At 38.9% G+C, this 26,464-nt stretch overlaps 1 protein-coding gene across 1 annotated transcript in view; it reads right to left on the minus strand.

Moving 5' to 3' along the window:
- DNAH5 (dynein axonemal heavy chain 5) overlaps positions 1-26,464 on the minus strand; it is a 259,490-nt gene that overhangs the window by 42,778 nt on the left and 190,248 nt on the right. Inside the window, exons 56-65 of the mRNA XM_061189135.1 lie at positions 24,147-24,378; positions 22,859-22,973; positions 22,437-22,613; positions 16,868-17,071; positions 12,709-12,888; positions 9,402-9,539; positions 4,979-5,114; positions 4,096-4,412; positions 2,793-2,948; positions 1,721-1,903 (exon numbers count right to left, since the gene is read on the minus strand). Of these exons, the coding sequence (XP_061045118.1) occupies positions 1,721-1,903; positions 2,793-2,948; positions 4,096-4,412; positions 4,979-5,114; positions 9,402-9,539; positions 12,709-12,888; positions 16,868-17,071; positions 22,437-22,613; positions 22,859-22,973; positions 24,147-24,378 (1,838 nt within the window). The remainder of the gene's footprint in view (positions 1-1,720; positions 1,904-2,792; positions 2,949-4,095; positions 4,413-4,978; positions 5,115-9,401; positions 9,540-12,708; positions 12,889-16,867; positions 17,072-22,436; positions 22,614-22,858; positions 22,974-24,146; positions 24,379-26,464) is intronic.

Below are 26,464 nucleotides of genomic sequence, written 5' to 3' on the forward strand. Positions count from 1 at the left end.
ATCAAAGCCCCTTATCTACCTGAAGCCAGCACTACAGGTGAAAGCAGAGCCTACAATACGGGCAATGGATACTGCCCCGAAGACTCTCAGGGATGCCCCAGCTCCACAGATTTTCTGTTGATCAAGAACCCCTGTCCTGGGCTTCCCTGGTGGCGCAGTGGTTGAGAATCTGCCTGCTAATGCAGGGGACACGGGTTCGAGCCCTGGTCTGGGAAGATCCCACATGCCGCGGAGCAACTAGGCCCGTGAGCCACAACTACTGAGCCCATGTGCCACAACTACTGAAGCCCGCGCTCTAGAGCCTGTGCTCCGCAACAAGAGAGGCTGCGATAGTGAGAGGCCCGCGCACCGCGATGAAGAGTGGCCCCCACTTGCCGCAACTAGAGAAAGCCCTCGCACAGAAACAAAGACCCAACACAGCCAAAAATAAATATAAAAATAAATAAATAAATAAAAGATTATTATTAAAAAAAAAAACTTTAAAAAAAAGAACCCCTCTCCTTCCTGAAATAAGGGTGTGGCAGCGCTAAACTTCCTCAACCACCTCTACTGAGATTTCGAAAATAAACAAGTATATATTTGGAAGGATGTTATTTCTTCAATAGCCAGTCTGTGGTAGGAACGCTAGCATCGGTTCCTGCCATACTGAGGTCACCAACCATGTGAATTTATGAAGTTGGATTAAATGCTTTTAATGCAACTTCCAACCGTATAACTCTATGATTTATGTACAATAAATTAAAAAGTAAACAGAGAAGATTCATAAAAAAGGAAGAGGGGAAGGAGAGAGACAGAAAGAGATAAACATAAGGAAGGGCTCAGAAGAGCAAGCATGGTACGACATACAGAAAAGGTAAAAAGAACGGGAGGGACAGACTTCAAAGATTTTGCCAATAGATTTAACCTAAATAAATCTTTAGGTCAGTGTAGAAGGGAGGTATAAAGTAAACCAAACTCCACATTGCCATCGAACTCAGGAAAAAAATCAATAGCAACTTTCAGAGTTCACGCAGTTTCACCAAAGCAGTGAAACTGCTATTAAAATCCTCCAGATTTCTTTCCTTAAGACTCAAATGTTCCCCGGAGAAAATGCTGACTCAGAACACGGAAGTTTATAAATTATTGGCCATTTTTCATTGAGAGAAAACGGATATGGAGTTATGCTGAGAGCACAATGAATCCGGTAGCCCTCAGAAGGTGTGCAGTGAAACCTAGTGTCACCAACTTCTATCTTCTCACAGCATACACAGAGCTCTCTCGGATAACAAATAAGAATTGGCAATGTCATGTTATCTGAGTAAAATGTTTTAATTTTATATTCCAAAAGCATAATAATGAATCGAATGAAAGAAAAAACTGTATGTGTACTAGAAAGCTAAAAATCAACAGGTGACTAGAATTAGTAATAGAACAAACTTCCAAAAAATAAAGTAATATAAATCCAGAACAATGATGCTGATATTGAGACGGACAGTCTCATAGTTACATCAGTCCCCTATATAAAATCAATTGATGATCTATATGATTTATGCGATGCAGATGCAACATAATGGGTAGATAATTGGTTAGTAGTTATTTAAGACACTTGGAAATTAATGATGGAAGAAACACAGCAATTAAAGGAGGGGACTCAATCCTATTACAACGTTCATCATATCACTTTTGTCAATGAAAAAATCGCAACATGATGCAGAAAGCGGGAGGGCCATACTTCACTCACCTGCTTCTCTGTGAGAATGACTCTCCCCAGCAACTGATCTTCTAGACCTTTCATGGTGACAGTGAAGTCGATGATGGAGGTCCGCGCACTTATTTCAGGGGTGTAGGCTGGATTGGGCAGCTTGGTGGTAATGTAGAGTCTGAAGCCATCCATCACATCTACCTCTTTGTCACCAACCTTCACCTTTTTTATAAAAAAGAAAGTTAAAGGTAATAAAACAGAGATACACCTTACTGTGTGCTTTTTGTATAGGATCCAGTATTGTTTTAACAACTATGTACCTGGAGATCATCTGTATACTAAAAAAGAAATGGTCATTAGGCATTCACAGGGCTTTAAGCCACTAGGATGAAAGGAAAGAAGGATGGAAGTAAGAGAGGAAGGAAAGGAGGGAGGGAGGGAAGGAAGGGGGGAAGGAAGGAAGTTAATTCAATATACACCATACAATATATATAGAATTTATCACCAAAATTGTTGTGATCATACTGCAGAAGTGAGATGGATTCCCCACCCAAAATTCGGTTCAGAAGTCAAGACTGATGATGTCACTCATGTAACAAAAAGATATGAAAATGTTTATTATTCACATGAGACTTTCTGGAAATATTAGGGTAGGCTCCCAAACAGGTCCCAAAAAAACCTCACTTGAGAGAGTAGGGAGGGGAAGCTGTTTTAGGGTTTTATGGTGGTTACCCAATGGGGCTGGGATGAAGTTTCCCAGACATGGTCATGGGCTGAGAGTTGCATGATTTGAACTTCCCACCAGTGCCAAAGGAGAGTGGACCCACGTTTTCTTACCAGTTTGCCCAGATTGGGAATGGAAGGGGAGAGGGGCATGACAGGGCTTGAAAACTGTCCAAAGTCAAACATCACAATGGAGTTAGACTTTATTATACAAGTGAAGTAGATATTCCTAAAAAGATTGCTCTTGATCCCAACTCAGGAAGTGTAGAAGAGAAAAGCAAATGCCTCGAATTTGAATTGCTGCCTATTGAGAAACTGTCTCCTATGTCACATTTACCTGGCCTCATGGTAATTATTCTGCACATTGTCATCTATAGGTTTAACCTACCTTAAAGGTAGACCCAGTCTTAATGAAGTTTCTCTCCAAAACATTATCCAGGGCTGGATCTAGTTCCTCTGCAACATCTTCGATAAGCAAGGGCCTTCCAAGAGAAAGACTGTCCTCTAGGTGGTTTCTGAAGTACTTGTGATTTAGAGATGTGATCTAGAAACAAGATCAAAATGCTGCTCTAAACTGTTTCCATTCTTCACCTTAGCAAACCATCAATTCCTTATTTATTTTTTTTAATTGAAGTATAGTTGATTTACAATGTTGTGTTAGTTTCAGGTGTACAGCAAAGTGATTCAGTTATACATAATGTTTTCAGATTCTTTTCTCTTATAGGTTATTACAAAATGTTGAGTATAGTTCCCTGTACTCTACAGTAGGTCCTTGTTGGTTATCTATTTTATAGATAGTAGTGGGTTTATGTCAATCCTAAACTTCTAATTTATCCCTCCCCCACTTTTCCCCTTTGGTAACCATAAGTTTGTTTTCTATGTCTGTGGGCCTGTTTCTGTTTTGTATATAAGTTCATTTGTATCATTTTTTTTTTTAGATTCCACATATAAGTGATATCATATGATACTTGTCTTTCTCTGTCTGGCTTACTTCACTTCGTATGATAATCTCTAGGTCCAGCCATGTTGCTGCAAATAGCATTATTTCATTCTTTTTTATGGCTGAGTAATATTCCACTGTATAAATATACATCTTCTTTATCCATTCCTCTGTTGATGGACATTTAGGTTGCTTCCATGTCTGAGCTATCATAAATAGTGCTGCAATGAACATTGGGGTGCATGTATCTTTTTGAATTATGGTTTTCTCCAGATATATGCCCAGGAGTGGGATTGAAGGATCATATGGTAGCTCTATTTTTAGTTTTTTAAGGAAGCTCCAGAGCATTTGACTGCATCATTCCCTTTTACTGAGAAGCAAGTAAAGGTTGTATTGCAATGCTGCCTTTTCCTCACCACCACCACATTTGTAACAGATAATCATGGAATAATTATGAAGTGTCTTTATAAAGTGCTGTACACTTAGTGTGATATAGCTCCACCCTGCTTTGTTTATGAATGAGGGCCCTAGGCCCTAACAGAAGGGAGTCTGAAACCTTTGAAAGACGGCATTGGAGAGATCAACAAGAATGTAAATAATGCAATTTTTAGAAATCATTTCTAAATACTAATATCTAAATATTAATAATAAAATTATTTCTAAATATGAAATATTTCTTTATTCTCAGAGACTTGTTGATCTGGGGCACTAAAATTGATTAGTAGCATAAATAGACTCAAACCCAGATTACCTGGAGTTCATTTTGGTTTTCTTTATTTTTAACCCAGATCTTCCCTTGAGTCTGTGGATCAATTAACAAAGGGTAGCGAGATGCCTTTGTGACAATAATTCCATTCTGAATGGACAGGTCATCGTTTGGCAGGCCTTGGAGGTTCCATTCACTAATGGTAGGAGCATCAATCAACATCTCATTGAGATTTAGATTGTCTCCAAATGGAATTTCCCGGGCTTTCATTTCCTTCTGCCAGTCATTTAACAGCAGATTGCGAAATTCTTGGTTAAACGGACCAGAATAAGATAGGAAAGCTGTAGCCAACAACACATCCCCTAAAACGGAAAACAAAACATCACTAAAATACTCTGTGATCAGCCCTGTAATTCTGCAGAATGTTAGAAATGAAAAAAAAAGACAACCATTCTTTCAAACTGAAATTCAGAAACCAAATTGTAACCACAAGTTGCTGTGTCTTGTGAATAGCAGTAGTTTAGTTCATTGTTAAAGAGCACACATGGTCCACCAAGTAATAGCTGCTAGTAGTCAAGCACCGGATTATGTTGACTCTTGTTGGATATGAGAGGATGATTTCTGAGTTTAAGAGATACACCAAAACCTCAGAAGACAGAGCCTCCATTCTAAGTGACCTTGATCGATATGGCCATTCACTCGTAGGAGAACTCAAAAATGACCTGATAATAAGAGGTTTAAATCTAATAAGTGTTGCCTAAATGCCAAACTAATATTCATCCTTTTGAAATAGCTGGACACACACACACACACACACGCAGAGGAACTTGAAGTAATAGAGCGCTGATGTGTATTCTGATTAAAGCTTAAGTTTGCTCACTCTCTATCATAGTCAACACATAATCTCATTAATAAAGGAATTACATACCCACAAGTCTTTTAGTTTGTGCAGCCAACTCCTTGCTTTGCTCTGTCCATCTTTCTTTTTCTCCTGCCAGCCCCCCGATCAGCGCGGAAGCGGTCTGCATTTTATGTCTGCACCTCTCTGCATCTTCAAGCAAGGTCTAAAAACAGACAGAACCAGAAGAAAACCTTTGTTCACATAAATATAGCCTGGAGCTCAAAAACATAATTTTAAAACATCATATGTTATCTTCCTTTCCGAGATATGTGAGCCACTTATTCCACAGGAAGTGTAAGATTCCATTTCTGTGGGTCTGTCTCAGCCCAGCCTGTGTCTTAAGCCCTATCTATGGAACATAGATGGATTCCTCAGGAGGGACCCTGAGCCAATGGGCAAACCCTCCCCAGATGTTAATAAACTGAGAAATAATGGAGATTTGCATCATTTATGATTTTCGAATCAAAACATTAGAAATAAGATATCAGCATACATGCTAATATCACATAGCACAACAAAATGTAAAGAAATACATATCCCTACTTAAAAATGAGGACTAATTCTCATGTTAAAGTTCTAGCATCATTATTGCTTTGTCTAACTCCACATCTCCTTTTACTTTAGGTGAAACTTTAGATAATCTTCAGGTTGTGGAGTCCTGAAGCTCATTCATGAATTCCAGCCACACTGACTCAGTAGGTCCCTCCCCGCTGCTCTTGTGTCAGTAAAAGACCTTTAACCGGACTTCCACACACTACTGCCACTCAGGGCTTTGTTCTTAAAAACAAATGGTCCAGGCTTCCCTGGTGGCGCAGTGGTTGAGAATCTGCCTGCCGATGCAGGAGACACGGGTTCAAGCCCTGGTCTGGGAAGATCCCACATGCCGCGGAGCAACTGGGCCCATGAGCCACAACTACTGAGCCTGCGTGTCTGGAGCCTGTGCTCTGCAACAAGAGAGGCCCCAATAGTGAGAGGCCCGTGCACAGCGATGAAGAGTGGCCCCCGCTTGCCACAACTAGAGAAAGCCCTCGCACAGAAATGAAGACCCAACACAGCCAAAAATAAATAAATAAACAAGTAAATAAAAAAATTTAAAAAAAATATTTAAAAAAAACAAATGGTTCCATTTCTCTATGTTGAAAAGACAGCTGCTAATTCTACTTGTAAAAATGTATACTTATGGTACAATAATGGATATGGCTAAAGATTTAGCTATGTGACCAGTCACTGGAAGTTCTTGTATAATATTTATATATATTTATATAATGTACATATGGCATATATATGCTAAATGTCTAACAATAGAGGATAATTTACATAGATTATGGTATATTGTGAACAAGAATGCTCTGAAGCCATTAAAAATATAATCATTAAGAAAAATAATCATTAAGTTAAAGAAAAACAGTCATTAGTTAAAAATTCAATTTATAAAGCAGTATGTACTGAATTATCTGCTACAATTTTACATGGATTTTAAATATATGTAAATCAGGCATATGTGCAGATATGAAATGATAAAGAGGAAAATATTTTTAGGCTTCATCTCCAGGGTTACCTATGTGTATTTTCTATAAGGAACATGAATTGCTATTGTAATAATAACACAATACAGTGTTTTTCAGAAGCAAGATATTTGTTCCAGTTTGTTCTAGTCTGCTCTGTTTTCCTTCCCGCTAGAGTTAATGCAGAAGACCCAAAATCCCAGCTGAGAGGTGTACCCGCACACCGACACCATCCATATTTGTTTGTTTGTTTCTCCCCAAGAAGAAAGATGTCAGCTGGAAGTATAATACGACATCATTTATTTCTGCCTACCTTTAAAACAAACTTTTCATAGGACAGATATTTTTAATATTAACTTATCCTCCCTAAGTTCCCCATCCCCACTGCCATGTGGCCAAATAAAAAATGGCCAACCCCTCCCCTCCTGGCTGTTGCTTTCTGGAAACCCAGGCTCCTTTGGGTGATTGGGAAATGGGGGATGGGAGAGGAACAAATGAGCACACAGGAGTGAAAAGCAGATTTTCCCTCCGAGCCTGGCTAGGGGAGTGTGCAGAATTGCTTGCCTTCCGTGGCTAGTGCCCCCGGCCCTCTCTCTCCTAGTGCCCCGGAGTCTGACTATGTGCCCAGAGGCCCTGTGGAAGTGGACCCTCTGCAAAGGCACCGGCTGCCCTGTGCACAGAGCAGGACACACACTCCTCCAGGGACTGCACAGACCTGGCTGTGAGGTTACCAGGCATGACCATGAGCTGTAGACTTGAGAGCCCTCCCCTGGCCCCTGCAGTCTTTAAGCCCCTGGACTCTCACGGAGCCCCACGGAGGAAGAAGGAGCAACACAATGACTGAAGGTCAAGTTCACTCCAACATGTTGGGAGCAGGTGGGCACACAGCCTGATTTTGTTTTCTTTTATTTTTTTAAATTTATTTATTTATTTATTTTTGGCTGTGTTGGGTCTTCGTTTCTGTGCGAGGGCTTTCTCTAGCTGTGACAAGCGGGGGCCACTCTTCATTGAGGTGCGCGGGCCTCTCACTATCGCGGCCTCTCTTGTTGCGGAGCACAGGCTCCAGACGCGCAGGCTCAGTAGTTGTGGCTCACGGGCCCAGTTGCTCCGCAGCATGTGGGATCTTCCCAGACCAGGGCTCGAACCCGTGTCCCCTGCATTGGCAGGCAGATTCTCAACCACTGTGCCACCAGGGAAGCCCAGATTTTGTTTTCTTAATGAAAAACATTTGACATTTGTTGAGATTCAAGTTTTAAAGTTAGAGCCACACCTTTATAGTAGCCATTCTTATGCAGTCCTTATAATTGCTTACCTAACAAACAGTAGATATTTAAAAACAAAAAAGCTTATTGAGCGAACTTATGCAAAATTGTTAAAACTGAACCATAATAAAATGAGGCCGTAAAAATATTTTTACAGTATGTAGTAGTGCTTCCTGATATAAGTGAGTGTCTAAATGGTAGAAATTAACGTGTCTTCCTCACAGTTTCTAAAGTAGACGCTCAGATTGCAAAGTTAATTTTCTCTTCATATTATGGTAGTAAATTTCATAGAACATAAACAACAAACCCAAATAGGTGCTATATAATTACTTCTCTAAAATTTCTGAAAAGCTCTTGTTTTCAGGAGACTTATCTTTAAGAGGAAATACCATACATCTTGCATATAGTGAAACTGAAATGTTTATCTAAATTCCCTCATTGGGACCCCTATAAGGGAATAGACTAACAGAGCAGGAATCTCAATCCAGCCGAGTGAGGGCTGAGAAGAGGCAGAGGTGGGTTCCGTATAATCATCAAGGAAAGAACAGAGAGAATCTAGCTCTTAATTTATCAAGCACAGGTTTTCTCAGAGGCAGATACAGATTTTGTGAGGCCAGATGCTTATCTAAGCTGGGGACCACTTTAAAAAACTCATTAAAGAATTTTTACAAATACAAAATACCAAAGTGAACATGTAATGAGAATTGGGGAAAGAAATCACTACAAAGTCCTGATAATTGAGAAATTCAGGTACCTTTCCTCTGGGATCTCTAGGTATTTTATCTGAATGCTTACACACAAATGCTTGTCAATCATAATCTGGTTTCCCCTCCCCACAGAACTCTCTACAACTCCCAGTAACCCCAGCATTCATGGGGCCTGTGCAAGTGAGGGGCCATAAAACGTAAGCTACATTAGGTTTATGTTAAATCTGCCTCTATTACCAGAACGAAGGAGGCCCCAGTGGAGCCGGAATGAGTATAAATCAACTAAAGAGCTTGCTGCCCAGTGGAGAGGAAATATACGAGCCTTGATTCTGAAATGTGCTAAAGCTACAAACATGCATAGGTTGAGAAGGCTGTAGGTGGTCATTGTCACTGGGGCACAGCCACGTGGTCAGGCACGTTGGTCCAGCAGAAAGACCCGAGTAGACATCAGAAGATCAAGGTCTAATCCAGCCCTGTGACCAATGCCCACGACCGGGAGCCCTCCTCTTGTCCTCTCTGGGCCTAAGTTCCTTTCTTTAAAATGAGAGTAAAATAAAAATATCTACCCTGCCTACCTTGAAAGATTCTTTCAAATATTAAATGAGATAAAGTGGGAGGACGTGATTTGAAAAATATGTTTAAAATGCCGCACAGGATGCTGTTATCCTCACCGTTAATAAGGAAACTCAGAACATCCGTGTTCCAGCAGTAACTTACGTTTTGGCTGAATATCCTGACCTCTCACCAAAGGTCCTCGGTGTCCGTTAGAAACAAACTCCAGGGCTTAGCGAGGGAGTATGTGCCGTGTGTGTATGTATGTATATGTGTATTGTACTGTATATCCATTAAATGAAGCCCTGCTGGAAACCAAACCCTTGGAGAGAGAAAGCAGGAGGGGAATGAAGGGCTGACCACAGCCAGGAGGGCCTGTGACGTCACCACCCGCCCCAAACCCCTACGGCAAGAAGACAGTGACCTGCTTTTCGGTCACGGCGTGTTCATACTCGGCCTGCACCACATCCAGCTCGGCTTGCCTGTCGTCCAGCTCGGCCTGGGCCTTCTGCAGATCCTGCATGGCCAACACGTGGCGATTCTCCTGCACGACCAGGTTGGCCTGCACGGGACACACACAGGGTGAAGGGATGGGCAGCGAACCGAACATCCAGCGTGTCGGAGTCTGAGAGCTCAGCAGCCACGTGTTACACCTGTTCCTTGATCCACCCCTAGACTCCTCTCAAATTGCATGGTCAGGACCAAACCTCAATGTGGACTTGACATGTTTGTAAGCAGAATATTATAATTCATTAGAAGAGAGTCAGCAAATTTTTTCCATAAAGTGCCAGATAGTAAATATTTTAGGCTTTTGGGGCCAAGAGGCAAAATCAAGACTATTGTTCAGGTACTTAATTTAAAATTTCATGAGCCATACAGATACAGGTGGTGGGTTAGATTTGGCCTGTGGACCATAGTTTGCCAATCCCTAAATCAAAACATTGTCATATTAAATGTATATAGGCAAATTACAGAACATTTTAATATTGAGTTGTAGAAAAAAAATCTGAATATTTAGAACCATCTGTCTAGCAGGGCTGATCACTGTTAGTAAGGATATTAAAACAAGACAAAGGATGAAACATGATTAACCACTGAATATAAAGATCTAGGTTTTATGGGTGGTGATGGACTTGATGGCATTCCTGTCATTTGCATATATTGCTTGCCATCCAGAAAAGAACAGATACTTGAGCTGTGACCAAATAATAATATTTTCTTTTAGGAAGCTACTAAAAAAGACTCAAAAGACATAATCAAAAGCAATATTGGAAAAAGATGAGGTGTAGAAAATAGTCCATGCTTGCAGGAATTAAAATCCTTTCGAAAAAAATTTGAAATCAGTGTTCTCCCTTTAAGTCTTACTAAAGTAACCCACTAATGTCAAACTATTGCAGCCCCAAAGATCTTGAATATTTTCTAGGACTTTACTCAAGAGGGAGGGGGATATACATATACATATAGCTTATTCACTTCATTGTACAGGAGAAGCTAACACAACATCGTAAAGCAATTATACTCCAATAAAAATAATCATAATACTAATTTTTTTTTAAATGAAGCTCTCAAAAGCTACTAATCAAAGGCTATAAAATCTTTCAAATCTAGCCCCTCACCCTAGGAGCCGTAGGACTCCGTTAAGATTACTTGAACTCTGCAAGCCTCAGTTTCTCCATTAAGATATTGAAAATCTACCTCCTAGGATTTGTGAGTGTGTGTGTGTGTTTGTGTGTGTGTGTGTATTACATAAAATAACATATGTAAAAACCCAAGTCTGGGACCTGGCATATAACAAGAGTTTGATAAATAATATAACAGATATTACTATTGTTATTATCCGTGTTCAATATTTAAGACTCTACTGTTGTTATGTTTTGTTTATGTAAACTAACATTTACTGGTTTTCACAGAGTGTCCAAGGAGAAATCTCATATGAATGAAATTGAAGAGAATCTAAATTGCTACTCTTATAATTAAATTTGTTTAAGTTTACTCACTACTAGAAGTCACTTGGCCCGTCTATAGGAATTGTAAGATGAAAGAAGAGTCCCTCACTGTCTCCTTCGCTAATTAGTGGTGAAGAGGTTCCCACAGGAGTTTAAGGAGTGTCCTCAATCTCTCTTTACTTGGGAAGCAGGAGTTCGCAAGTGAAGCCCCTCCAGGAATAAGTGAAGTTAGAGCCCCTGGTCTGTATTTCTTAATATATTGAGCAGAGCTGCCCAATGATGACCTGCCCTTTCTTTGTCTTCTACTTCCCTCTAAGCAGTGAATGTGTAGCATCTACATAACTACATTTATTTTTCTGACAATGGCAATTAGGAGAGACCTGACAAACTGAAGACTCCCAGATGCTGGATGCTCCTAAGGACATAGGGGGCACTCCCAGAACAGGCTTCTCAGAAGAGAAGCATAGGTTCCAGGCACACGTAAAAGGTCCCCCCTCCTGACGGTGTTCCCTTCACTTCCTACTGTAGGACCTATGTTGTCCTGGAACTGGGTGGAGCCTGAAATGTACAGAATGTAAGGGAGGAGATGTCATCCTTCTTATGTAAGCCTTGTTCAGAGCATCCATTATTTTGTACTGGTTTCAGCTCACTTTATTTAAAGGAACTACAACAAAATAAAAACTCCCCATTGTGAATTCAACTGTAATTCCCTTAAAGGCACTTATGTATGCTTACCCACTGGAAAAATTTGCAAAGCATGCCCTGTACTTTTCACTGGATATGGTTGTTATAATTCAGTCAATATCAGAATGTCCGATTGTGAGCTATGTTGGAGTCTTCAGTGGTCCCCAAATCCACAATGCCCAACAGCACGACATCAACTATTTGCTCTAAAAATCTCTGAGCCAAATGAATCCCTTCTCTTTTAAGTTGCCCTGGGACCCCAAGGGCCTCCACCACTGAATAAATGGCTCTGATATGGGAACAATGAGAAAATAAAATGGGACTTGCAACTGTATCCCTATGTTCTTTTCATTCTTGATTATTTTTAGCGTGATTATTAAGTTCCTTGGGTAGTTTATAAGTGTACGTGGATTTTAGTTGATGGTTGAGCGAGATCAGACTTACAAAAAGCAAAATAATCAACAAAGCCATAACGTATGAGTTCTGAGGCATCAGTATTTCATTTTCAAGACAGGTACTTGCCTCTCCACCTGCTAAAGACTGAGTGTCACTGAATGCTGGGGGGATGTGGACAAATGAAGCTGAGAAATGCAATTACTCAAAGGGAAACACTGGTATGCTCTCAAATCATTTTAAATAAAGGGTGATATGCAGTTTCTTTCCTGAGGGACAAAAGAGGGAGAGGGAATAAATACTATGTTGTCCCTGCAGCCAAGACCAGACACCAGTGACTGTGTCCACGCTGCCTCATTCACAGGAGTCCCTGGCAGGAGATCTTGGACATTGTTGGTGGATCCTATGCTAGAGTTTCCTGTGTTTCTTTTTTTCAAGTTGACATTGTGGGGAAAAAAATGTCCAGCAGCCCACAATGGACTTTGTACCCTTGTAGAGAGTCCATGCTTAAGGCTCAGACAATACCGATTGGAGATGGATTACAGAGAAGAAAGAAACATCCTATGCTCGGCCTGCCTACTGCTAGCTCTCCCCGTGGACTTGGGTACAATAAAACCTGAGGCTTCTGTGTTGCATGAAAGACAAGCCCAGTTGACCCAGAGACCCCCCTGCCGGCACACGTCCTGCAGTTCCACCGAGGAGGCTTACCTTCAGGGGCAACACCTCTCTGTTTATAGAAAAGAAGGAAGCCATGGCCTTGGTCCAGGAACAAAGCCCCGCTACATTCCCACATACACGTTTAGCAGTTTCGATGTTGTAGTCTGCCATCTCAAAGTAAGGAGTCAAAAATTCTATCACTTCTTCATTGATTGTGTCTTTGGGGAATTGCTATGGAAGAATAGAGTAAAATAAAGTCAAAATACCTCTTTCCATGAAGTCATAATCACATTATGCTCACAATGCCACTGAAACAGTTAAAAAACTGTTAAAACCAAGAATGGATGAATGATCTATTTTGTTGATATTTCAGGTTATTAGGCAAAAATCCTATATATTTAGGCACATGAAATGGTACATATATTTAGCATTGTACATAAAAATGTAAAGCATATATATTTAGACATAAATATTTAGCATTTAGCAGCAACCAAATGCTTAATACATGCAGAGAGAGGTTCTATTAAACTCACCTGAAATGTGAAGAAAATAATTTGGACATTAGGCCTTCAGGGTGATGAATTAACTTTTAATCATAGAACTATCAAGATTTTACAAGAGAATTGTTCTTTTCTGGAGGGATAAAATTTTAAAATAGTAGCAGAAATGGATTATGAGTGCCTTCTTGTATTAAGAGAGAAGACTGACCAAACAATGAAATTGGATCTTTGAAAAGTGGTGTTTGATCATCTAACCGAGGATAATTAAATATTTTCCAAGTAGAAAGAAATTTAGCACCTAAATAATTCAGAGAAATAAGCCTTCACAGAACATACATAACACAGAGCAAAACACACTTTCATTCAGACCTCTTTAAATGCAAGTTTCTTTTATGAGACTTGAAAAATAGTGAAGCCAGAAGAATATCTGGGAACAATAGAAGGATGGTGGTGACAAAAGGCAAATAGCAAGGTAGCTTCCAAGAGCAGTGGCTTTGCAGCAGGTATATAAGGCAAGTGCAATTCCACTGCACATTTTTCAGTGGACACTTTTTAAGCTCCGCCCCCGCCCAAGGACCACTGCCATTCCACACGCTCACAGTCTGATTAATCACTACCTCCTATCCACTCAAATAGCATGTTATTCCTTCATGGTGGCCCTTACATCACAGAGGCTTACATTTTAATTATCTGAAACGAGTCTGTATGGCCCACTGGTTTCAGAAGCTACTTGGCGTTATAGCTGCTGTAAGGCGCCTCACAAGATGCTCTGGCCATAGCAGCCACTTGGACAACGATAAATTAAAAGCTGAATGAAAGACGGTGCTGAAGGTACTGCTTGGGTTACGGATGGGGGATGGGTATTCCCAGTTAGTTGTCTCAAGATCTAAATATTAAAGAGAAAACAATATAACTGCCAGAAGAAAACACAGAAGCATTTATTCGGCCTTAGAGATGGGCAAAGATTTCCTAAACAGAACGCAGAAAGCACTGTAAGGAAAGTATTGATAAATCGGACGATACTAAACTTAAGAGTATCTCCTTATCAAAAGACACCATTAGGGCTTCCCTGGTGGCGCAGTGGTTGAGAATCTGCCTGCCAATGCAGGGGGCACGGGTTCGAGCCCTGGTCTGGGAAGATCCCACATGCCGCGGAGCAACTAGGCCTGTGAGCCACAATTACTGAGCCTGCACGTCTGGAGCCTGTGCTCCGCAACAAGAGAGGCCACGCTAATGAGAGGCCCGCGCACCGCGATGAAGAGTGGCCCCCACTTGCCGCAACTAGAGAAAGCCCTCACACAGAAACGAAGACCCAACACAGCCATAAATAAATAAATTAAAAAAAAAAAAAGAAATACAACCAAATTAATTAAAAAAAAAAAAGACACCATTAATGGAATGAACAACTAAGGCAGAAAGTGGGAGAAGATATTTGCAAACACATAAATGACAAATTACCCATATTTTATATATAAATTCTACAAAATAATAAAAAATTTAAATGTCCAGGAGATCTGTACATTTAAATGTACAGGCACTTAACCAAAGAGTTCCCAAGGGGCTCATAAACTGATGAAAAGATTTTCAGCATCATTTGTCATCAGAGAAATGCAAACTAACTCACAATAATAGGACAACACCACCAACCCATCAGAATAGCTAAAAGTAGAAAATGGTTAAGACATGGAGCAACTTATACACTGCTTGTGGGTATATAAACTGATACAACACTTTTTGAAAACTCTTTGGCACTATCTACTAAGGCTGATTAAATGTATAACCTAAGACCCAGAAATTCCACTCCTGAGTATAGAGCCAACAGAAATGAAAACATGCCCACTAAATGACCAATATTCATAGTAGCTTTATTTATAATAGCCCAAAACTAGTAACGTCTCAAAAATCCGTCAACAATACAAGGACAAACAAATTAAAGTACATTACAGCATTTCACGCTGGTGCTGGTAGATATAAACTTATGAGAAATGATTACTAAATTTTCAGAAATTTTACAGACTTGTTAAATACAGCCATTATTTAAAATTAAATTATAAAAACTTACACTTAAATGTTATTTTGAACAAAAATAATGTATAGTCAAAAGTCATCACCTTCTAATTATTTTACTACATTTTACTATTTGCATTTTTGAGGTCATTTACATTTATTGTATCTACCCAGTGGGACTACCTTATCACAGCATGCTACCATGTACCTCTTCCCAACTCTACATTCAGCAACATTATTTTGGTAGCTTGAAATCAGCCACTGTGGGGATATTTACACTATGAAAATTGGCAAACACTTCAAATCAGAGCTTTTTCTTTTTTCTCACCAGAGAACCAGTTGTTAAACATCTGTCACATACTATTGCATATTCATCTACTGGAAAGCTGTGTAGCGATGAAAAAAGAATGAAATACTGTCCTGTGCAACAATAAGAAAGAATCTCACAGACGTGTTGAATGAAAGAGGTCAAAAGAGTTCATATGATATGATTTCATATACATACATTTCAAAACAGGTGAAACTAATTATCGGGATAAAGGTTAGAATAATGTTTATCTTACGGGAGATTACTGACTGTGCTGGGACACAAAAGAGATTGCTGGGGTCTGGAAATACAAATCTTGATTTCAGTGTTCATTAATAGGTATAGACATATGTAAATATTCATTAAGCTATACCCTTTTTTTAATTAAATTTTTATTTTATATTGGAGTGTAGTTGATTTACAATATACACTTTAAATTTGTGCATTTTATCATATGTAAATGTTACCTCATAATGAAATTTAAAAGATGCAAATTAATACTCAAAAAATTACAATTGAGACTTGTGAAATAAAAATATATATGTACTCATATGCAAATAATATATGCACATATGTTTGGGTTCCTTAAAATGATTTTTTTAACTTTTACTGAAATACGTTGCTGATGATGTTTTAATATGCCTAAAATCTGCCAGGAAAAGCTCTAACACTTACAATGTCTTATATTTGAAAGAGAAATTCTACTCCGAAAAAATACATAAATGTAAGTTGAAAATATGTATGTAGAATATTATTCAGGCTTAAAACAGAACGAAATTCTGCCATTTGTGACAACATGGATGGACCATTATGCCAAGTGCTATAAGCCAGAGAGAGACAAAGCCTTCATGGTGTCACTTATAATAGTCAACTCATAGAAGCAGAGAATAGAATGGTGGTAGCCAGGAGCTGGGGGGAGGAAGAAAGAGGAAGATGTTGGTCAAGGGTCAAGGGTCACTTATGCAAGATGAAAAGGTCCTGGGGACCTAATGTACAGCAATGTGAATATCGTTAACAATACTGTATTGTTTACTTGAAATTTGCTAGGAGGGTAGATCTTAAATGCTCTCACCACAAAAAAACAGGAAAAAAAAAAGGAAAAAATGGTAATTATGTGAGGTGATGGATATTTAATTGGCTATTTATTGGATTTAGTGGATGGATTCTGGTGAAATCATTTCACAATGTATTAACATATATCAAAACATCAAGTCATACACCTTAATTATATAAAAGTGTTATTTATCAATTATACCACAATAAAGATGAAAAAAATTAGTAAGTTAAAAATATGTCCATAGAGTAGATTCTCTTCAGAAACGTCTTCTATTAAAGGACCCAGATACTCTAATGAAGTCTGAGTCCCCTCCTAGCCCATCATTATTGAACCACCAACCTGTAAATTCTGTAAAAAGTTTCCTGCAGTCATCAGTTTTAAAGATTCCTGCCAGGAAGGAATTGTACAGCCTTTTTCCAGGTCAATTTTCACTGCATTGACTTTCCTCTGAAACAGCAGCAGCACGCAATCCATGATCCTCATGATGAGATGGGGGGGTCGGCCCAGCGTGCGGACGGTAGCAATGTCAGAAGGCTTGATGGTCTGGGGAGGAAAGGAGGTCATCACCCAATCTCAGACAAGAAAAGTGAAAACAAACCTTTACTCTCTAAAGGCTACTACTTCAACAGAGGAAAGCAAGCATTTTTAAGTTTGATGCAGTCATGGGAGCTAGATGCAGATTTAATCCCCAAGAAAAACCACACATCCCCCAAAGTTCACATTTTTACAATTCAAAGTGACAGCCAAAGGAGATATAGTGAGAGACGTGTTCGCAAGCAGATAAGGAGCTGTGACATCTCTAAAACTGTAATGACAACTTAGCGTCAGAAAAAACTGTTATCTGAAAGGAAAAGAATCGTCAGCACTTGAGTAGATTCCAGGGATTCTAAACCAGGAAAACTCCAGAATTTGCAGTGCTTTTTTTTACCTCATTAGTTATGTAGGTCAAGAATCTGCCTCTCTCTCTTAAGACTTGTCACCGGGGTCTGACACTAGTTGTAGCCTCAGGGCTGCCACACTGAATAATTAGAGGTTTCTTAGCTGGGAACTTACCTTTAAATGATGGAACTTGAGCAATAGGAATTTCACTAAGCTCTTAGAAAAGTTCTGTTCCATTCCTAGTACAGAGATTCTTATACAGAAAATTACTTAATAGTCACTTAGACTTGTAGTTGATAACTGTTCTATCAAACTCTTTATGGAATAAACATTGGAAAAATATTAAAGATAAGCATATGACACTGTCCTATTTCTAGGACATAGTGTACATTCATTCCTTCTTGGTTTTGAAAAACCTTCCATCTGATTTGCATTGGCATCCCTCCTGTCAAAGAAAGGTACGCAACCCCCTTCACATCAAAGCTAATGATCTTTTCTCTGAGAATTGGGAAAAAAAAGAAGAAAACCACTAAACTTGGTCATTAGAAATGGAACTATCTACTTTGAAAAGGTTTGTTTCAACACACTAGCATTTGTGAATTCTAGACAGCTGGAAGTGAAGGGGAATTTGTGGTAAAGAACTGGAAATTGCAGATAGACTTTAATTTGAGATGCTTGGCTATAAAAGAAAGGAGAGAAATATAATACCTGCCAATAGGGAAAGAAGGATCAAATTAAAGTGGATATAAAAGAGCTGGACATGCTTATTTCACTTTAGCTTTTTATTTGTTTGTTCGTTTTAAAATTTACTTTATTGAAGTATAGTTGATTTACGATGCTGTGTTAGTTTCAGGTGTACAGCACAGTGATTCAGTTATACATATATATGTAATAGTTTGCATCTGCTAACCCCAAACTCCCAATCGAACCCTTCCTCACCTCCCCCTTGGCAACCACAAGTCTGTTCTCTGTGTCTGTGAGTCTGTTTCTGTTTCATAGATAATTTCATTTGTGCCATATTTTAGATTCCACATATAAGTGATATCATATGGTATTTGTCTTTCTCTGTCTGACTTACTTCACTTAGTATGATAATCTCTAGGTCCATCCACGTTGCTGCAAATGGCATTATTTCATTCTTTTTTACGGCTGAGTAGTATTCCATTGTATGTATATACCACATCTTCTTTATCCATTCTTCTGTCGATGGATGTTTAGGTTGCTTCCATGTCTTGGCTATTGTAAATAGTGCTTCAGTGAAAATTGGGGTGCATGTATCTTTTCAAATTACAGTTTTCTCTGGATATATGCCCAGGAGCAGAATTGCTGGATCATATGGTAGTTCTATTTTTAGTTTTTTAAGGAACCTCCATACTGTTCTCCATAGTGGCTGCACCAATTTACATTCCCACCAAAAATGTAGGAGGGTTCCCTTTTCTCCACACCCTCTCCAGCATTTATTATTTGTAGGCTTTTTGATGTTGGCCATTCTGACTCCTGTGAGGTGGCACCTCATTGTACTTTTGATTTGCATTTCTCTAATAATTAGTGGTGTTGAGCATCTTTTCATGTGCCTGTTGGCCATCTGTATGTCTTCTTTGGAGAAATGTCTATTTAGATCTTCTGCCCATTTTTTGATTGGGTTGTTTGTTTTTTTGATATTGAGCTATATGAGCCATTTGTATATTTTGGAAATTAAGCCCTTGTCAGTCTCATCATTTGCAAATATTTTTTCCCAGTCCGTAGGTTGTCCTTTTGTTTTGTTTATGGTTTCCGTTGCTGTGCAAAACCTTATAAGTTTGATTAGGTCCTATTTGTTTATTTTCACTTTAGCTTTAAAAGGGGGAATTTTCAAACAGAATTGGGCTCAATTATGATAGGTACCCAGGTAAAAAGAGTCCAGGAGAGGAGTATATCTGAAGTGCAACCTATTTCAGCTAAGTATTAGATTCCTGTTTTTTTCTGCAGGCAAAGCAATATGGCTGTTATATATAAATACGTATTTATATGTATTTGTGTCAAGTAAGATGAGCATTGAGATAGGATGAGACACATTCTTTGCTGTTACCTTATTTGTTGTGTAGATTTACATGGCCTGATGCCAAAAGAGAGTTTGGATGTACCCAGAACTTTCTTAGTATAAATTAGTAGTACCAGACTTCAAGATTATAAAAGCTCATAAAGAGGCAATAAAATGGAGACAGAACCAATGAAGGAAATTATTGAAAACCTCTCCTATATATCCCCTCACCTTACCCCTGTTCCCACACATTTCTGCATTGATGATTATGTTGAATATTTTAGTGGTAGAGAGTACTAAATTAGAAGGATACTGGAAAATATTTTATAATATCAAAACAAATGCTAAGCTTTTTAAATCTTGGGAAAATGTAAACGTGTAAGAACTGAGATACCATATACTCAGTTCCTATGATGCTGTTAGGCATCATGAGTTCAACAAAGGTTTAGAAGTTACACAATCATTGTCTTCTCTCTGTTGATCAGAGACTCTCAGTGAAGCCAGAGTACCTTAAAAGGGGCGGGGGGAGGATGAGGTCCAGGATCTTAAACAGATTTCTGCACCCCCATGTTCACTGCAGTATTATTCACAATGGCCAAGATATGGAAGCAACGTAAATGTCCATTGACGGATGAATGGACAAAGAAAATGTGGTATTTACATACAATGGAATATTATTCAGCCTTTAAAAAAAAATGGAAATCCTGCCATTTGCAACAATATGGATGGATCTGGAGGACATTATGCCAAGTGAAATAAGCTAAAAAGAAAGACAAATACTGCACGATCTCATTTATATGTGGAATCTAAAATAGATTCATAGAAGCAGACAGTAGAAGGGTGGTTGCCAGGGACTGGAGGAAGAAGCAAATGGGAAGGTGATGGTCAAAGAGTACAAAGTTTTCTACCATACGACCCAGCAATCCCACTCCTAGGCATATACCCTGAGAAAACCAGAATTCAAAAAGAGTCATGTACCACAATGTTCATTGCAGCTCTATTTACAATAGCCAGGACATGGAAGCAACCTAAGTGTCCATCGACAGATGAATGGATAAAGAAAATGTGGCACATATATACAATGGAATATTACTCAGCCATAAAAAGAAATGAAATTGAGTTATTTGTAGTGCGGTGGATGGACCTAGAGTCTGTCATACAGAGTGAAGTCAGTCAGAAAGAGAAAAACAAATACCGTGTGCTAACACATATATATGGAATCTAAAAAAAAAAAAAAATAGTCATGAAGAACCTAGGGGCAAGACGGGAATAAAGATGCAGACCTACTAGAGAATGGCCTTGAGGACACGGGGAGGGGTAAGGGTAAGCTGGGACAAAGTGAGAGAGTGGTAGTGTATATATAGACATATATGCACTACCAAATGTAAAATAGATAGCTAGTGGGAAGCAGCCGCATAGCACAGGGAGATCAGCTCGGTGCTTTGTGACCACCTAGAGGGGTGGGATAGGGAGAGTGGGAGGGAGGGAGACGCAAGAGGGAAGAGATATGGGGATATATGTATATGTATAACTGATTCACTTTGCTCTAAAGCAGAAACTAACACACCATTGTAAAGCAATTATACTCCAACAAAAAGGTTAAAAAAAAATTTTTAAAAAAGAGTACATAGTTTTCGTTATGCGAGATAAATAAATTCTAGAGATCTACTACACAGCATAGTGCCCATAGTTATCAATACTTTATTGTATACTTAAAATTTGTTAAGGGGGTAGAGCTTAAGCTGTGTTCTTATCACAAAAAAATAGTAATAATAATAAAGGGAGCAGGAGGAAACTTTGGGCATTGATGGATATATCTATGGCTTTGAAGATGGTGATGGTTTCATAGGTGTACACTCATCCCAAACTCAGTGAGCTATATGCATTAAATACGTACAGCTTTTTATACGTCAATCTTACCTTCATAAATTGGCTTTTTAAAAGTGGGGCGGGGGAGATGAGGTACCCACCAATCTGAGAGACTAAAGACCCTGGAGGACTCCAAGGATTAAGGAGGACAGTTTAGCCAGTGCAAGGAGGGATGGAGAAAAAATAAGGAAAGATATATCACATAAAAGAGTAGTGTGAAAATTGGAAAGATTAAAAAAAAGAAGGCAATATCTTCATTGTCTCAAAAGAGTAGAAATTCTCTTATACAGTATATTGTATATTGACTCAGAAAGCTTAAAGACTTAACTTGGATCAAAAGCATTTAGAAGTGTTTCAGGTGGTGTGCTGAGAAGGTGGTGAAAAATAATAATTACATTATCAAGTAATGATGCATGTTCAATTGAGGTTATATAACTTGGACAGATCAGCAGTGTTCCATTTTTTCAGCCACATTCCAAGCCAGGAATCAATAACATAAGGCAGTAGCTGAGTAAAGTAAAAGCAATCGTGAGTCCAAAACATCTCAAATTGGGTCTTCAAAACTCGACCAGCCCTTGAAGGTGTGGCCTATTTCACTAAACTCAACATATTTTCTCTGAACCCAACCTCTTTCCTAATTTCACCATTTCTGTTCTTGCCACACAATCGCACTGAGTAACTGTGTTGGAACTCTGACATTAATGTGGTACGTTAGATCAGTAGTCCTTTATTTGGATAATTCATATACACACTCAGAGAATGTTGTATCTTACCAACCTACTCCAACGTCCGCAATGAATGAGTGAAAAAAAAATGTTATTTTAGAAATTTTATGTGACTTTCCCAATGTCACATAGCTTATTGGTTACAGAGTTGAAATGAGAACCCAGGACGCCAGATCACCATTATATGACACTGCCCATCATTCATGAGTGAGGAAGATGAGATGTGAAGTGCCATGTGCAATATCTAAAAAAATCAAATAACATCTCCAAGCAGAAAATACTACTTGAAATCATTCCAGTAGAAAGGGCTTTCATCTGAAGCGGTAGAACGTTTCCTTGTTGTTATTCATCTTTTCTGCCTTCATCTTCCTCCAAGGCCCTAAAAGGTGGCATCTGTTATATCATAAAGATATACCTGCAAGGCTGCTTCTGCTTCTTCTAACGCTGGCTTTGCTGCTTCCAGTTTTTCCTCAGCAATGGCTTTATCTTTAGAGATGCTGTCAACAATGGCCTGGGCTTTGTCCTTCACCTTCTGTACCTCAACTTTGACCTTTTCGGCAGCCTGTGCTTTCATTGTCACTTCTTTTAAGACCTAATTTAATGTAAAACAAAAAAGTACATCAAAAATTACCAAAGACCCAGCTGGAAATGCACATTTTTGCCTTGATTTTGTCCACTTACACAATTCTTTGTACATAGAATTAAGAGTATGGTATTCTAATGGAAATAAATAATTTGTACTTCCATGGTTATAATTTAGTGAAGGAGCATACATCATTAACATTTATGAGCTGGGAATTCAAAATGAATATGGTCCACGTGTCAATGTCTACTCACTGTGTCGGCTTTATCATTGGCCATTTGGAGCTCCTTTTCTTTCACTTCCAATTCTTTGCTCAGGGCTGCAACAGACTCCGAAGCTTCTTTTAGCTTTTCCAATCCAGTATTCATTCTGAGATTAAAAATCCAAGTGGGGAGTGTAAAATGTGTGGTTCTTGGCCACATTTTCTAAGCACTGTATATAGTAATGGTCATATTTGAAGAATAATGTATATACAATAGCAAACCCGAGAGGGCTTGACAAAGAGAGTAAACGTCCAGGCTTGATTCCAGACTAAAGACACTTGTATGTTCTTCATAGACCATGTGTGAAAAGAGTAAGTCTGCTAAGAACACCGCGTGACACGAGGAACGACAGTGTCTAGAATCTGTCTCATGCAGGAAACATGCTTAATCAACTTTAGCTAAAAGACAATAGACTTCAAATGCTTGAAGTCTTATCATGGAGAAAGGGAAATAAATAACTTCTGTTTTTCTAACGAGACCAATGAAGTTAAAAGAAGAAAGATTTGGGATCAAGAAAAGAAACAAATTTAAAGCCATCAGAACAGCCTCGTGAAGGGCCCAACTGCCTGCTTGACTCTGAAATAATGTGATCTTAAAGACAGGAGTCCTCAGAGTCATTCAGTCCAATCACCCACCCAGAGGTCCCTTATGTAACAACCTTGGCTGATTCCTGGTTATATTCAGGCAGAAGATATGAGTGTTCAGAAAAGAGCAAGGCAGAGCAGGGAAATTGGGACCAAACTTCAGTGAATAGGGTGTTTACTATGCAGAGAACATAAGCATCAAGCAGACTTTTCTATCCCAGACACTCAGAATGTGCAGGCAGAAAGAGATGAGTAGAGCAGGGAGGGGATGTCTGTATTCTCAGCTTTCCTCCAGGTCCACGGTTTCTATTATTGTCATTCAATATTATAGAAAGTGGGAGGCCACATGAAAACTTGGCAACATTTAATCCTATTGGGCAAGAATAAAGCCCCTAGCAACCAGGGACTAATCCTCTGAACAAACTTGAGAGGAAGGTTTCTCAGTCTCAGCACTAGTGGCATTCGGGGCTGAATAACACTTTGCAATGGAGGATTGTCCTGTGCACCGTTAGGATGTTTAGCAGCATCCTGACCCCTAACTCTTTTGATGCCAGTAGCACCTCTCCACGCCCTCCACCCTAGTTGTAACAAACAAAAAGGTCTCCAGTTATTGCAAAATGTCCACTAGGAGCAAATTTGCCCCTAGTTAAAAGCTGTTGCTTTAAAATAACTTTGTATTTGATCCTCACACTTACCTGTTGGCCAGAGTTTGCACTTCCACATGCTTTTCTCCATATATGAACTTATAGCCCTGAATAAAGGAGAGGTATGATTTGGGTGTCACATGGGTAGAACGTCGGAATCTCTGGAAATAATCAACACACTTCTCAGCTACCCCATCCTGGAAGGAGCCCATGCACTGGACCACTTCCTTCTTGGTTTCCAAACTGCAGTCAATATCATAGGAAGAGAGGAAGTGTTCAGACACTAGAAAGAATAAAGACAACAGCATGTGAAATATGAAAGAGAATTACCATTTTAAAAGTTAACTGGCTTGAGTCACAGACGTAGAAAACAAATTTATGGTTACCAGGGGTGAAAAGAGGCGGGAGGAATAAATTGGGAGATTGGGATTGACATATACACACTACTATATATAGAAGAGATAATAAGAACCCACTGAATAATGCAGAGAACTCTATTCAATACTCTGTAATGACCTATATGGGAATAGAATCTAAAAAAAAGTGGATATATGTATATATATAACTGACTCACTTTGCTGTACAGCAGAAACTAACACAACATTGTAAATCAACTATACTGCAATTAAAAAAAAATTTTTTTTTAAGTTGGGTCTTCCCTGGCTGTCCAGTGGTTAAGACTCTTCGCTTCCAATGCAGGGGGCACGGGTTTGATCCCTGGTCGGGGAACTAAGATCCCACATGCCATGCAGCATGGCCGAAAAGTAAAAAAAAAGTTAACTGGATATTTTTAAAAACTTAAGACAATTCTTAGGAATGCATGCCATTTTTATAGCCCCAGCTAGGTAGATATATGTCAGCATTTTTGGCCCCAGGCCTATGACATCAACAATTTTATTTTCCCTTTCATGTACAAAACTATAACAGACTTTAAGCCTATCATAATTCTTTGTTTTCTGGTACATGTACAAAGAAGTCTCTTCTACACAGCTGCAGGTTCTGGTCAGCAGCCAGACTGTTTTATGGTTTACATAAGGACAAAAATGGTACAAATAACTCAGAAATCAGTGCCCACCTGGTATTCATATTTAACAACCCCATTTATTATTATTTTTAACTCAGAACCTGCCATAACCTTAATTCCCCCAGGCTCTGATTGCATTTGGCATGTGGAATGTTCATCACTAAATTTTTTTAAGCCTTGGCCATCTTATTCTTAAATGTGGCAGCTGGCCATCTGTAGTCAATTCTAATTTATGGTATCCTTTAAAAATGTATGAGTAAAAATCTTCTGTTGTAGACCTTTATCTTCCCAACAGTGCCAAACATGGGACCAATTCTAAGACAGCATTTCTTATTATAAGAATAGCCCATAAAGTCAGAGCTAATCCATCATCACATATACGTAGAGTGTGTGCTAAGCACCCACCACTATGAAACTTGGTCTCCATCCCAAGGAATTTACAAGGGTTATACATAACCCAGTTAAAAATTGTCACAACCATCTTTATTCATCTTAGAAGAAAATGGCCTACGGATTTCCTTTAAAAGTGCTAAAAGTATTGAAAAATGTGCATAAGAGCTGCAAATACAAACATGGCCAATAAGGAGGGAGAGAAAGAGAAGGAATGGAGTGAACAAACCTATCAGGTGATAGCTAGCAGAGAAATTAAAAAATGGTATCTTCTCACTGTTAGTAACTGATCACTAAATTAAGTTCTTAATGATGTAATTGTGGGGCAGTATTTACATCTATGTAAATAATAGAGACAATTTATCAGCTTGGTTACAAATATAGTTTACTGTAGACAATGAAAGGCAATAAATTAAGACACTCAGAAGTCATTTTTTCATATGAGTTAAGCAACCACTATAAAGAACAATTTAAATTCTAGGAAGTTTAAGTCTGGCTATTGGAAACATACGAACTATTCTTGCCTATGACAAATTGTTTGTAGGTTTTAACCACAATGGCAGCAATATTTACTATGTGCCAGGCATGATATCAAGTGCTTTACCTGGCATTATGGGATATTCTCAGGGACATCCCCACTTTCTGAAAACTTTCTTGTATTTACCATGTAATGATTTTTATCCTTACATGAACAGACAGTATCAATAATGGTGACTTTTTTCTTCATTTAGCAAGTTGTCTTTTTGTGTCTCCAAAAAGTCAAAGAAAAAAAAAATGGAATGGATTCTAAGTATATTTTTCCATAGACCCACAATCTCTAATGCAGGAAAGGTTAAAAAAAGGACCAGTTCCTCTTAGGGTTACCCAAGCCTGCTGAGACTCAGACAAAAGGCCGTGGAAAACCCTTTAGTCATCTTCAATATCCAATCACCAAGGCAGCAATGCCAGTTTTGGG

The sequence above is a fragment of the Eubalaena glacialis genome, chromosome 4, assembly GCF_028564815.1.
Source record: "Eubalaena glacialis isolate mEubGla1 chromosome 4, mEubGla1.1.hap2.+ XY, whole genome shotgun sequence".
Classification (NCBI taxonomy): domain Eukaryota; kingdom Metazoa; phylum Chordata; class Mammalia; order Artiodactyla; family Balaenidae; genus Eubalaena; species Eubalaena glacialis.